The 14564-nt window shown below is 34.2% G+C and overlaps 2 protein-coding genes across 2 annotated transcripts; one reads left to right on the forward strand and one right to left on the reverse strand.

Moving 5' to 3' along the window:
- Positions 1 to 374: 374 nt before the first annotated feature.
- LOC121733206 (probable RNA-binding protein 19) lies at positions 375 to 9012 on the reverse strand. The gene is made up of 15 exons (XM_042123382.1): positions 8878 to 9012; positions 8292 to 8654; positions 7972 to 8187; positions 7663 to 7779; positions 6904 to 7084; positions 6458 to 6549; positions 6275 to 6380; positions 5860 to 6051; positions 5296 to 5457; positions 4790 to 4893; positions 4019 to 4507; positions 3701 to 3903; positions 2922 to 3038; positions 882 to 990; positions 375 to 602 (listed from the first exon to the last, which is right to left on the reverse strand). Exons 1-15 carry the CDS (start codon positions 8911 to 8913, stop codon positions 393 to 395), a joined length of 2697 nt encoding a protein of 898 aa, XP_041979316.1. The 5' UTR covers positions 8914 to 9012; the 3' UTR covers positions 375 to 392.
- A 3205-nt stretch (positions 9013 to 12217) lies between these two features.
- LOC121733114 (cytochrome c oxidase assembly protein COX19) lies at positions 12218 to 12727 on the forward strand. Its single transcript, XM_042123268.1, has one exon. The coding sequence runs from the start codon at positions 12342 to 12344 to the stop codon at positions 12603 to 12605; it is 264 nt and encodes an 87-aa protein (XP_041979202.1). The 5' UTR covers positions 12218 to 12341; the 3' UTR covers positions 12606 to 12727.
- Positions 12728 to 14564: the final 1837 nt, after the last annotated feature.

A 14564-nucleotide genomic window follows, 5' to 3' on the forward strand; every position in this document is an offset into this window, starting at 1 on the left:
CGTGATGTCAACAACCTACAGCTGCAAAACATCTAATGTTCAAAATATTAATATTTGATTTTACCAAACATTATAAATTAATTTGAAAAATATATTTTATTGTACAGCATCAGCGTCTACAAAGTTATCAACAATGTGTAATAATTAATAATATAAAGATAAATATAACATCAAAACATTGTTATGGTTGTTTAATAATTGTCTACTTATTTTAGAAAGACACAAGCTTCAGAGCTTGCGACAATTTGGGGACAAACTCGCTTATTTAAACACCAACAGGCATGGCAACGTGATGTCAACAACCTACAGCTGCAAAACATCTAATGTTCAAAATATTAATATTTGATTTTACCAAACATTATAAATTAATTTGAAAAATATATTTTATCATTTTATTGTACAGCATCAGCGTCTACAAAGTTATCAACATCAACTGCGCCTTTTCTAGATTTTTTTCCACCGGGTGTCTTGGCGTTGAATCTCTCGCCTGTTCTTTTCCTCAACAAATCAACATTCTCAATCTCTTCTTCTTGGTCCGCCCACTCTAGGACGAGGCGCCTCCCGTAAAGATGGGTCGATTGACACAGAGCTTCAAACGCAGACTGAAAGAAGAAATTTCCGTACTAGATACATCCAAATACTGGTCACGTTCTGCAACTACTTAATATTATGTAGTACTATATGTATATTATCATTGCTAATAGCACGCAGAAGATAATAATTAATAATCTTCTGCTTGCAACCTTGTTTGTTTATGATTACATTATATCGAATAAATACGTTAAGGATATTAACCTAGCAAAAATGGCGAACATTAAAGAGAACAAAAAACTCTATTAAATAAACTTAAAGAAAAATAATAAGACTGTTTACAACATTACCTTAGCATCAGCTTTAGAATAGTAGTCTATAAAGGCGAAACCACGATGCTGGTCGGATCCCGTCGTTAGTTTCTTTGGAAGTCTGACAGTTTTTATCTCCCCAAAAGCTCTGGAAGAAACAATATTAAGATTTAGCTCAGTGGTCCTCAACCTTTTTCAATTATAGCATATTATATTGTACTTAACAAAAAAAATAAACAAAAAAGCATTTGCAGCCGTATAGCCTGTCAAGAAAGTCATGACAGGCGGGAAAATTTTCTAAACGTAATCACGCTTAAAAGGTGTATTTTTTCTTTGTATTTTCACAGAGAACGCTTATTACATTTTAAATATTGTCACCTTGCACATTTTTATCTCGAATTAATAAAGTTCTCATATTTTTTATTTCATTTAAAAAATTTCCCGCCTGTCATGATTTTCTTGACGGACTATACAGTGTGTAACAAAAATAAGTGATAATACTTTAGGGTGTGTAGTCTGTGTACGTGTTCCTTGTAGAGAGTTCACTGTGAAAGTAGAAGCGCTGAAAGACGAAAATTTTTTTTCACTTTTGTATGGGCAAGGGCCCGAGCGTCACAAGTTTCCCCATACAAAAGTGAAAAATAAATTTGGTCTTTCAGCTCTGCTACTTTCACAGTGAACTCTCTACAAGGAACACGTACACACCCTAAAGTATTATCACTTATTTTTGTTACACCCTGTAGGAACCCCTCCTTTTTTAAGTTTGTTAAAATATAAGAGCAGGTGTTGGAAGTCGAGGCAGCTAAGTACAGCTATGGGCTTATAAAACATCGAAAATATTTAGAAAAACCATTTTATTAATAAACCTCTATGCCTAGTAAGCTTAATTAAACTATTTTGATCTAGATAAAATTCATGTTAGTCACAACAAGATTACAATTTATTGCATTACATATTAATTTAACCATTATATTTACAACTCAATGCATTGGAAAATTTTACTTTAATATTTTATCTTTAACGTCGGACATGTAGGTACCTAATAGTAATATCGCCTATCGGAAATAAAATCTGTTGAAGGAAGCGATTAGATAGGTTTAACATTAACCACCCATTAATTTATCAAGCTTATCTAGTCACTAGCTGTGCCACGCGGTGTTGCCCACGGTTTAAGTGATATATTATTATCTATCATAAAAGACTATGAAAGGTACCAATAATAGGTTCAAAACGGGACGATACATGGTTCTATAATGGTTTATGGTAGTGATGATGATGAAGATGAATGTAATTTGCATAGTAGCATATTATGCTTTCCGATTTTAAAACAATGTCGAAACTCCCAAACTAGTATTATAAAGTCAGAAGTTCTCTCAGCACCTTCCGAACCATGGTATACCTTGGTGCAAAATCTTACTTGTTGGTAGGTAGGTGCTTAGAATACTGCTCACGAAACCGAAGTCACCACATATTTCCATATAAATTTTGAGGAGTTCCCTCGATTACTTATAATGAATCTCTTCATCAGGTCACCACTTTTATGAATATGGTACCAAATTGGAATGATAACCTATACACCAAAAGAAAAACTTTGAAAATCGGTTTACAAACGGCGGAGTAATCGTTGAAGATAAAAAACCGGCCAAGTGCATGTCGGGCCACGCACAATATAGGGTATTAGGTAGAAGGGGGGGACACTGGACTCTAACGATGTTTTCCATTTTAAAACTTATTATTTCACAAATGGATTCCTAAATCGGAAAATAATCTATGAATACTCATAATATTTTTAAATTCGTGTACTATGCGGTGCGTTCGATGCGTACGGCGCGTACGGTGCTGGCAAATGTGCAATCAGCTTTATGGCGCATCCACACATGCCGCCGGCTTATATCGCCGGGTTTGTCGCCGACTTTCAGACTGCCTTGCCAGTTGCCACCGATGCCGGCGGCATGTGTGGATACAACATTAGTGCGCTCTCGCCTTAACTAGTGTTTTTATAGTGCACGTTGTTAAACATATTTGACACGAAAGAAGCCAATTAATAATATAAATTAGAACATGATTACATGCACTTACCTAAATATTTCGTGTAACTCGTTTTTATTGGCTTGGAAGGGCACATTTCGTACTAAGATCTTGTTACCATTCTGTATTGAATCTTTGGTACTCTTCTTTGCGGTTTTAACTTCAGTCCTGTGAATATAAGAAAATTAATAAGGTCACTTAGCTGCATGTCTTGCAAGTTGCAGTAACTGTCCTTTATAATATCGGATCGGTAGTGCAGAGTACTGCATGCCTCCATTATAGTATCATTGACTGATCGGATAGTGTGAAAACAGCCTTAACGTCTTTTTCATGAAAAGATACACATTAAAGTCTTATTGCCGAACTCCTCTGAGTTCGGCAATAAGACTTTAATGTGTATCTTACATTTAATGATTACTTAACTTCAATTTATTAAATATTCCTTCCTATTATTCCAAGTTATTTATATAAGTATTAGATTTATTACAAAGTTATTATTTACACGACAGGTTTCGATAAAATCATCATCAGGTGTTTTTAGTTTTATCAAAACCAGTCGCGTAAATAATAACTTTGTAATTAATTTAATATAATAAAGTGGAATAAGTGCAAGGAAAGTGTATAATTATTTATTTGAATATGAATTTCCACAAAGAAGTTACAGTACATTCAATATCATATCAATTTGATGGATCTTTTTACACAAACTAGGAACTTTTTTTATGAAATAACAGTTAAGTTATGATTTATTAAAGTCTCAGTGCGACCGCTAGCCACGTACAAGTATAAAGTAACTAATAACATAAATTCACTTCTGAAAATTCACTTACGAATTTCCTCGCTCAGAGCGTTTCAGCTCTAAGGACTTGCCATCTAGTGTGCTACCTTGAAGACTCTTCAGTGCTTCGTTGGTGTGACTCTTCTTGTAAAATTGTACAAATCCATAACCCATGGACAAGAAATGTCCAGGATTTTTCGGATCTTTCTTTTTGGCGATAGTCGCACTGTGTATTTTTCCGCATGAAGAGAAATGCTGTAAAATAATTTAATTTAATCATGTTGGAAACTTAGATCGTTGAGCTAACCTCAACGAAGTCAGTTAAGACATTGAGAGTCTTGACTCTTGAGTTACCTACTTATTTTATTACCTCTCTCAATGAATCTTCGGTTGTTTTGAAATTAAGATTCTTTACAAACAGAGTTGTATCGTTTTCTGGTTCATAAATTTCTTCTTCGATGGCTGCCTCTTTGACTTTCGCGGTCTCTTTCTTATCTTCGACGTTCGCAGTTGTCTCTTTCTTATGTTCATTTTCCACAGACTTTGTTTCTCTTTCACTCTCGATAGTCTCAGTTTGTTTAGATATTGTCTCAGGAACTTTCCCTTTCAAGAAAACGTTCTCTGGAGCCCATTCCAAATACAGTGGAGCAGATTTAAATTGCGAATATGCTAATTTCGTAAACGCCTTTTTAGCTTCGAATGGTTCTATGAAATCAACTAATGCAGTAATTCCGTGATGAGGCATAAGAAACCGCGATATTTGTCCGTGCTTTGCAAAAAGCGGCCTTATTTCTTCTTTGTCTGTACCCGATGGTAAATTCTTAACTAGTATGCATGTTTTCGAACGTTTCTTGGCAGGCTGTAAGCGAAGCATAATAATTATAAATTGATAAAATAATTATTTGCTAGATCCAGTAATTAGTATTATTAAAATAATATAAGTTCTTAAACTGAATGAATATAATATTTTAACATCCGAGAAATTAATTCTTAGGCAGATGGCGGGTATCAAATCAATGATAGTCTCTATGGACCCTGCCGAGTGCCGAGTGAGCAGACATAACTCGACAAAATGAAGTAGGTCTGCCATGAAACCTATTATTTGTTGAAAGCATGGAATATTGTATTTTACTAAACTTACTCGATTAAATGCGTCTAAATAAACACCATTAGATTCAAGAAATGCTTTTGTTTCGGCGACGAGTTGAGTTTCTCCGAGTGCCAGCCTAACAGCGGCGCTTGTGGCTAAAAAAATTACAATATTATGTTTCATAATAATTACTTTAGTTCTTATTTACTAGGTACAAAAATATTGACCAAAAAGTAACTTTTCATGGAATCTTTCTCTCCAGCACTGTCCGAGTTCCGTATAATTGGTCAACTTTGATCTTTGACTTGCAACTAAAGGTGAGACCGCACTGAGCGACACTACGCGGCAGCGACGCGACGTGGCACCAAACGTCAACTCCATGAAACGTGAAGTGTCGCGTAGTGTCGCTTTCAATGCGGTAAGGTTTTGAAACCCGGAAAATAGCTTTGATTTCGGATTTTATAGCAGTCAGCACTGATTTGATTTTGCGGCAGATCTCTTTGTATCTGCTGCAATTCGTATCAAGTAAGCAACCTAAGTAATTTAATAAATCATACTTTTGCTATTATCATTGAGGAGTTTCTCCTTAGTGGTGTTATAGGTGGCGGCAACGACATCAGCCACGGCGTTGGCACCGAGAAACAGCACGTTCCAGTTGTGCGACGACTTGGCTGTCTCTCTCAACTTCTTCGCCTTCTTCTCTTTGAAACTAAGACCCTCTGAAAAAATATAAGAGTTTAAAAAAAGTTCCCTTATGCCCGAAAAAAGGATAGGTAGGTCACAGGTAGGTAATGCTAAAACAGCGATGGACATAACTCCTTAATTTAGAAAAAAAAATATTACTTCTCTCTTAAGCTAAATATGTGTTTCTCAGTTTGTCAAGCGGTATTTTCAATGTATTAGACAAATGCGGTGACGTTAGTAACGAGCATAATATAACGCAATTTGTGGTGCCCGATATCAGAGTAACACGTAAACTAGAGTAGACTAATCTCGCATTTCGTACATTTAATATTATACGCGTTTCTCTCATTATCATCGGTCCAATATTGAAATGGATAGTAATTCTAAAACATTGTTTATTGTTAGCTGTTACAAACAAAAAAAAATGCCCGTATTACCGTCGCCTTCTTCTTCCTCCAATTTTTCCGTTCTGGCTGGCAAAAGATGCAGCATCCTGCCACAGAAGGCGGTTCCGTCTAGTTCCGTAAATGCTTTGACTGCATGCTCAGGCATCACATAAGTGACTGTGGCAAACCCTTTCGGTTGCCTCAGAACTGGATCGATTGGCATATTCACGTCAGCTAGTGGACCTTTAAAAATATTAAATAAATTAATATTTTTTTAATATTTTTTATTTTAAGCTTTTTATATTTCCTTACAAGTTTTTTTTCCATTTATTTATATATAATAAAATAATAAATTAATATATACATTAATAAATTAATATAACAAATGATTAAGTATTAAATAATTAAAATGTTACTTAAAGTTAGCTTTATCAAGGTTTTTTTTTCTGTATTGAGATGAACTTACCATATTTTTCAAATAACTGTGTTAATTCGACTTCTGACACCACATATGGCAAATTCCTGACAAAGATACTACCACTCTCCCCAATGCTTTCTTCATTATTCGTTTTCTAAAAATAATATTATTATAATAATTATATTACTATACTTAAGGTTATATGTAAAAACAATAAAATAAAAATGTTACCTCTTTTCTTCTTTTTGTGTTATTTTTCTCCTCTTCTTCTGCTTCTAATTTGGCCTTGTCCTCATATTTATGAACATGGAGTCTATGATTTCCTGTGAAATTAAAAAATAAAATTATCAAAACCCTCAGTGCATGTCAAAAGTTTAATTTAAGTACAGGTTCATGGGCATACCCTACACAGGTTCTGGGCCAGGGGGGGGATCAGATTTTATATAACATAGGTGTTATATTATAAAGAATAAAAAATGACACATATTTTTTATACAGGTAATTTCTTTAACCAGGTACACTTATACATTGTCTATTTTAAAAGTAATTTTCGAGGCTCTTCAGCAAATCGATTTATTAGGTCTTCTGTGAAAGAATAGCTCATATCTTTTATATCTAGATATTTTTTCTATAAAATGTATAGGTTTCTTACTTTTAAATAATTTATAATACATTACCTATAAATAGTTTGTCCTTGTTAAGAGCCTTACTAAGTTCTTTCTCTGTTCTGAAACCAACATAGCAGAAGCCAGCGAGTTTCTTTCCCTTACCAAGTGGAAGTCTTATTGAGTATGGTACCAGGGGTTTAAAAAATTCTTTTATGTCTTTCTTTTTACATTTAAAAGGTAAGCCAGTAATCTGAAATAGGTAAAAAAAGTTACCTGTTAATAATATTCTCTATTATTAGTCTATATCTTCTTCTTCTAAGTCTCCAAAATCAAAAGCTGACTGACTGACTTGTGCACAGGGCCTAAGCCCTTAGACCCAAGTAACTTGAAATTTTGTAAGGGGTCCCTTTTATAGCATAAGTAGTAATCATGGGCGCCGGCAGAAATAATTTCCAAGGGGTGCAGATTTCTTTCTTTTCTTTTTACTTTTTACAAACAACACTTACTGTCTATTTACGTCAACAGAATACATTTAGTGCCAAAACATTACGAACTATCTTTGTACGGCATGATTTAATAGGGTTACAGACGGCATTTATTTCAATAATTTCTGTTGATCCCGAGATTCCCAAGGGGTGCAAGTGTACCACCTGGCACCCCCCTGCCGGCGCCCATGGTATAAAGTAATATATTGCAGCCCGCCGGGACTTTAACAGTTTGGCCTGCTATTCATTTTGGCTTTGCTATTGTCAGGTTAAAATACATAATCTCAACAATAGAATAAACACCTAAATTATAATAATATAGTCTGTAAAAAACATGACTTACTTTAACATGGAACAGTGGCCTATTTCTTATCTTCTTTTCTTTTGTTTCTTCTGTCTGTTGTTGTGTTTCTTCCTGATTGACTTGTCCATCCACTCTTTTCATTAACTTCTTCATGTACTAAAATGAAAACATTTACTGAAAGTTAGGTCAAATAAACACTAACATTAATACAATAAAAACTGTCTATAAATAAAAAAAAATATAAAAACTTCTGCAGGTTATTACTATATTATGTATTTGTTTGACTTGTTGTTGCTGCAAGTAATATATAATATTATGTTTTTTGGTAGCATACAGAGTTTAGATTACCTCTAAGTCACTAATGTGTGTATTGGCAACTTTTTCAGTTTTTTCTTCTGTTGTCTTTTTTTCTTGATCGTCATCTGGCTTGTTTTCAGTCTTTTCATCCTCCACTCCACTGTCATCATCACTTTTTTCAAGCTCATTTAATGTTTCCTTTATCCATGATGTCTTCTCATTAGTATGAGCCTCAATAAATTCCACAAAAAGTGGATCTCCTTTATGCTGTAAATTTTATGTCAATATTAATAATTTGTAATAATAGGTATGTATGTTTTAAACATAAGTAAAATTTTTGTAAAAATTGTAGTTAAAAAAAGGTAGTAAACCTTTTTCAAGAGCTCCTTAATTTTGTTTTTGTTCCTCTGCTCCTTGGTCAATTTTTCTTTTTTGGGTTTTTCCACTTGTATTTCATCTTTATGGAGTTGTTTATATGCTGTACTGTCTGCGGCATATTTGCTCCATGCCCTGGGCTTCTTTTCATCTCCTAGATTTGAGCAGACTAGTACACTAATTTTCATGCTGTTGACAAATGTGCCGTCGAAGTGTTCCCGAGCTGCTGCTGCCTGCTCTTCCGTCCTGTAGCCAACGAATCCAAAGTTCCGAAACTTGCCATCTTTAGTATATTTTAACTGAACATCCGTCACTTCTCCCTTTTCTCCAAATAGAGTTTTGAGTTTTTCCACAGTCACCTGAAACGTGATGAGCGTCACACGAGAATTATTCAGTCCTGAAATCTACAGACTACAACATTAAATGCGCTAAAATCTTATTTATATTGGTTTAGGTTAATAATAATAATAAACTCTTTATTTGCACATAATAAAATACACGAGAAAGAGAATCAATTTTTAGGCAATAGCGCAAATTGGGTCTCTTCTAGAAGTTCTAGACAAACATAAATATATAGGTTACCTTGTTGGGCAAATTTTTTATTATGAGTCGCGACATATTTTCTTATGAGAAGTAATATATTTATTGCTAATAATTTATGAATATTTCATAAATTGTATTTGAAAACGATTTTAAATTTTATGAAAACAGTAAACACCAACACAAACACATGGCTTTGACATACGAAACTGACAGTTGACACTTGACATCTGGTTGACATTTATTTTTCTTACTATGGCACTTCGGCTATATAACCATGGCCAGTGTCGAGTATATTATGCAGGGCTTCAATTAATACCGATATTTTTTCATAACGTTACTGCTTCAAGGGTAACGGTATAAAAATATACCCGATACTAGAAATAACGGTAAAAATTGGAATTAATACCGGTAAATGTTATAACGGTAAATAGGATTTATAACGGTAAATATATGTTCTTTGATAAAGTTACCTTTTGTAAAATAAGTACTTAATTTAAACAGTCAATTCTGTCGTGTCTGGTGAACAGTAGGTATATATTATAGCAAAAATGACGTCTAATGAGAATGACATGGTCAGTACTTAGTATGTTTGTTCAAATATTACTAATTTATGGTTTGTATAGTAAATTATTGTATTGCCAGCACGTGCGCCGTGCGCTGGCTGCTGGGCGGACTCTGTTGTTTTGCAGACGACGGGGTGGGGCGGGCTTTTTGTCCACGAAGGAATAAAGACCGCGTCTGCCCGTCGATGTCTGCTGCCGCCCTCGCCGCGTAGCGGTCTTTTTGCCCTTGGTGTGCGTTGGTAATACATATTGTAGGATTCCCTTTGTGCTATCGTTCGCGGCAAAATTGACCGGTCCGCCCCGCCCCGTCGTGTGCAAAGCGCCTCTGATCCGACGGGCTACGCTCTTTAAAATATTCTTCGTGTTATAATACCAACATATTTTGTAAATGCTATCATATAATTTTGTGCTTCCTTTTTTAAATGTGTTGATATTTTTAACTACAGTCTACAAAATACCTACATATATATTAAACTTAGAGTTCAGTAATAAATACTAAGACATACAAATTATTATCCATATTTTGCCCATCCCCCGCATTCGCCACAGTTAAAACAAGTAAATAAATATGGATACGGATACCTTGCATAATTTTCTGCATTCATTGACTAAACAAATTGCACCACCATCTTGACTTGTTGAGTCAAAGTATCTATATAATAATAATAATATAATAATAATATCTATGGACATAGATGAGCATTTCTCTTTTAATTTGCCACTTGTACATTATACCATGTCCCACAACTTTGAGCGAAAAAATTGAATATGTAGTTTCAGTAAATTCATATTGTGTTGTTATTTTTTACTCATAGGTCGTTTTATAATTTCCCAAAAAATATTAAAATAATACAGTAAATGATTAATTTTATAGTAAAATTAAATAAAAAACCAAAACATAATCATTTTTAATGTATGAAAAATAAATGTCCCATTTTAAAATACTTACGTAACTTTGAATTGAAATATTTTTAAATTTATTCATATAACCCACATTATTTTTTGTATTTGATCTTTGTTCAATATTAATAAGATTCAATTTTCGACTGCTTTGTTAATATAAAACCAGTAAATCGCGGTAAAATTAGTTAATAAACCATGTCCCAGAAAAATTTCCAAAAAGTAATTTCCTTGTGTGTTACCATTTTAGTATACTTCAGGAAATATAAAAACTACTAAGACTGGCATTATTTGCGCTGGTAGCTGTCACTGTTTAATGTTTATGCGGCCAATGTTTTCATTTAGTTTTCATTCGGCTAAATACACGAGTGCACGGGTCTCCAGTACTGTCTCGCGTGTTGTTTCCTATTGTGTGACTGCTTTTACTAGGTAAGTCTAATTAATTACTAAAATTTTACTTTTTTGTATCCTAGATAATATTATTATGAACATCCGAAACATTGACGACGTGTTGTGTTGCTTCTTATTGTGTTACTTTTTCGTGGTAACATATCAAAAGAAAGCAAGGCTAGGAACTTTATAAAGGCTAGTTTATATTGTCAATTACAGGCATAAAAATGAAAAGGTATAGAGAAAGATTAAAAACGCAACACCTAAACACCACAGTTTTTTAGCAAAACTGTCCAATATTTGGTATTAAACTGTTCATAATAATATTATCTAGGATACAAAAAAGTAAAATTTTAGTTATTAATTGGACTTAACAGTTAACTAGTAAAAGCAGTCACACAATAGAAAACAACACACGAGACAGTAAGTTATATGAATAAATTGAATAAAAAGTAACGTATTTTAATATGGGACATTAATTTTTTCATACTTTAAAAATGATGTTGTTTTGGTTTTTTATTTAATTTTACTAGAAAATCAATCATATTTTACTGTATTGTTTTAATATTTTTCGGGAGATTATAAAACGACCTATGGGTAAAAAATAATAACACATTTTATTGAAACGACATTCAATTTTTTCACCCAGTCGTGGGTCCTCCTTTGTTACCAGTACTCCTTCTTTGTTACTGTCCCAACATTTTCACTGTCGTTCTTTTTAATTTATTTCGTTTATATTCTACCAAAATTAATAATTTGGCTGCTAGTTAAAAGAACCAATACCTAATTTTAATAAGAGATACAAACTGGAATCCAGGTACTTATATTTAAACAAAACTTTATTTGTAAGTTTTGTTTAAATATAAGTACCTGGATATCAGATTCAGATTTGATCAGATTTGCTGTCAAGGTAACACAGAAAAAAAGTACATAGCGAAATTTAACGATAAATTACATTTTTAATACATTATTTTTACTTTATTGATTTATTTTTATTTATATTTTTATTAAATTACTATACCAAAAGGAAAAATATGCAACTTTTTAAGATATTGTTCAAAGAAAAGGTAACACAATAGGAACCAAAATTCTGTATTCCCTCAGTAATTTAATGTTTTAACGGTTTAAATCCTCTAACTAAGAGTACTTGTTCATTTTCTAAAATTTTACACCGAACATCGCTATCTTTAATTTATTCATACTTTTTCTATTTTGATAAATTTTTAAAAGTAGTGGCAAATTTTATGAGAAATGCTCAGATATCGATAAAAAATATCGTTATCTGGCTACCATTATGAAAATACCGGTACGTAACGATATTTTTCGGGTATTCGATAACGTTATGAATCCCTGATATTATGGCGGGATACTTTGGAGTTTGGAATTGATGATTGAAAAAATAAAAATAATAGACTTGGCTGTAGACAGTCAGCTGTGGCCTGTAGCAAAAACAAAAAAAAACTACAGCTGTCAAGTGTCAAGTGTCAATGAACAAATTGTCAATTTGTAATGTCAAATTTGTGTTGTGAATTGTTATTAATCCACTATTTTTAAATATTATTAGATTTCTTAAATATTGTATTTGTTATTCATCTGAGTGATCTATAAAACTGTTATATTACAAGTGAGCCACTGATAAATTTCATAAAAATGTCGACGGCAATGACTTTTGGTCAAAAACAATTTATTCCAACACCTCCAGAGAAGGGCAGTTTTCCACTAGATCACGACGGCATTTGTAAGAAAACTATGGTGAAATATATGACTTGCTTATTCAATAATGAAAGTAATAACACCATGTGCCGAACTGAGGCAAAGGAATACCTGGCTTGTCGAATGGAACACAATCTTATGGCAAAAGAAGAATGGTCGAAACTTGGTTATAAAGACGCCGAATTAAAAAATGAAACATAGTACCACCTTTTCATATTAAAAATGTGATATAGATTAAGGACACAACTGTTTTAAAGTGATTATCATTGACTTTATTTATTGTCTAGATATTTCCAAACCCTTTAATAAATTTGTTAGTATGATATTGTGATTTTTTTGCATTAAAAATAATATTATCAACCTTCTATCATCAGTCTGTTCATATATTCTGAATTCTTTTATAATTATTAGGAAAGACATATAAGAAATAGGGAACTAAATGTTGTCTCCAAAGTTTGTTGCACTGTAATTTGTTTATTGTATGGGAATTTCGGGATAAAAATTGTCCAATGTTTTTTCCAGGACTCAAAATATTTTCATATAAAATTTAATTATAATAATAATAATAATTTTATTTATTTCTCACCACATAATATTAAAAGACAGAAAGTAGGTACATAATTATACACACAAAGTAGTATGATTATAATTGTAAATAAAGGAGTAGTATTTTTAAAGGTAGAGATGGTGAAGTCAGGTTAGTATGAATATTGGGTGTGTGTATGTGCGTGTGGGTGTGTGTGTGCGTATATGTGTGTGTGTGTGTTTGTGTGTGCATGTGGTGTGTGTGAGGTAGAGTGTGTGTGTGTGTGTCTGTGTGAGTGTGTGCGACATGCGTGTGTGGGAATATGTACTTAATTATTGTCTATAGATCATAGACTGCCATTAACTTTTCAGTATCGTCATAGCTTAGATTTTGGAGCCATTTGGTAAGTCGTTTTTTACAAACTGCTTTTGTGAGGTTGTGTATTTTTTCACATCTGTTTATTTTATTGTATAGGTATCCCCCAATAAAACAAAAGAAATGGTTACTTAAACGGGTACGAAAAAGTCTATTATTATTTTTTTCACACGCAAGGTAGGCAGGCAAGGTTTCACACGCGAGTTATACACGAAGGCGCGGCGTGGCGGAAGCAAGCACGCCATTTTGTTCAAATTCCACTATCTACTTCGAGGGCGTGGAGGCGACGGGCAATAAGCGGCGGAGGCCCATCACGTTGCCGACGATCACAACCGCACCAGTCCAGCTAAATGGAATAAAGTGGCGTGAAGAAAAGAGGTGCACCGGGACGCTGAGACACCGCGTGGCAACAAGCGGCGGAGGCCCACCACGCTGTGCAGGCGCATATCCACATCCACAACGCACGACTCGGAGGCACCGGGACGCTGAGACACCGCGTGGCAACAAGCGGCGGAGGCCCACCACGCTGTGCAGGCGCATATCCACATCCACAACGCACGACTCGGAGGCACCGGGACGCTGAGACACCGCGTGGCAACAAGCGGCGGAGGCCCACCACGCTGTGCAGGCGCATATCCACATCCACAACGCACGACTCGGAGGCACCGGGACGCTGAGACACCGCGTGGCAACAAGCGGCGGAGGCCCACCACGCTGTGCAGGCGCACATCTACAACATACGACTCGGAGGCACCAGGACACTGATACACCGCGTGGCAACAAGCGGCGGAGGCCCATCACGCAGTTAATTTGGTCAGTTTGTTCCATTTATTCCGATGTTCATTCACTTATCCATTCCATATACATATTCCAATCCTAACACCTAGAACTGAGTACTAGATTGGTTCAGTTTTGGATTTAAATACTGATAAACACGTTGCATATTTTGTGCCTAGTTTATGCACTAAGCACATATTGGTTCTACATTCTAATTTAAAGGGTAAACAATACAAAATACCTTTCCATAATACAAAGTAGGTTACTTAGTTATTATTGAGTGGTTTAGCACAAATTTCAATATTGTTTCATTAAAATCATTGAGTATTTGTAAGCTCAATCTAATTTTATTATAAATATTGCATTAATTGCATTTCTTTGTCGAGACAGCGGCTGCAGTATAAAGTTTGCATGTCAATTGCTGTAACAAATATTATACACTGGGTAACTGCTAATTCCAGTTGTGTGGCATACGTGCGAGA

The sequence above is a fragment of the Aricia agestis genome, chromosome 13 (assembly GCF_905147365.1).
Source record: "Aricia agestis chromosome 13, ilAriAges1.1, whole genome shotgun sequence".
NCBI classification, from domain to species: domain Eukaryota; kingdom Metazoa; phylum Arthropoda; class Insecta; order Lepidoptera; family Lycaenidae; genus Aricia; species Aricia agestis.

Excerpts from the sequence above, each read along its gene's own strand:
- LOC121733206 (XM_042123382.1), bottom strand. The coding sequence starts at position 8,913 with ATGTCGCGACTCATAATAAAAAATTTGCCCAACAAG. Across the intron at positions 5,458-5,859 it reads GGAGGAAGAAGAAGGCGACG|AGGGTCTTAGTTTCAAAGAG; the intron begins GTAATACGGGCA and ends ATATTTTTTCAG. Across the intron at positions 603-881 it reads ATTCTAAAGCTGATGCTAAG|TCTGCGTTTGAAGCTCTGTG; the intron begins GTAATGTTGTAA and ends TTCTTCTTTCAG.
- LOC121733114 (XM_042123268.1), top strand. The coding sequence starts at position 12,342 with ATGTCGACGGCAATGACTTTTGGTCAAAAACAATTTATTCCAACACCT.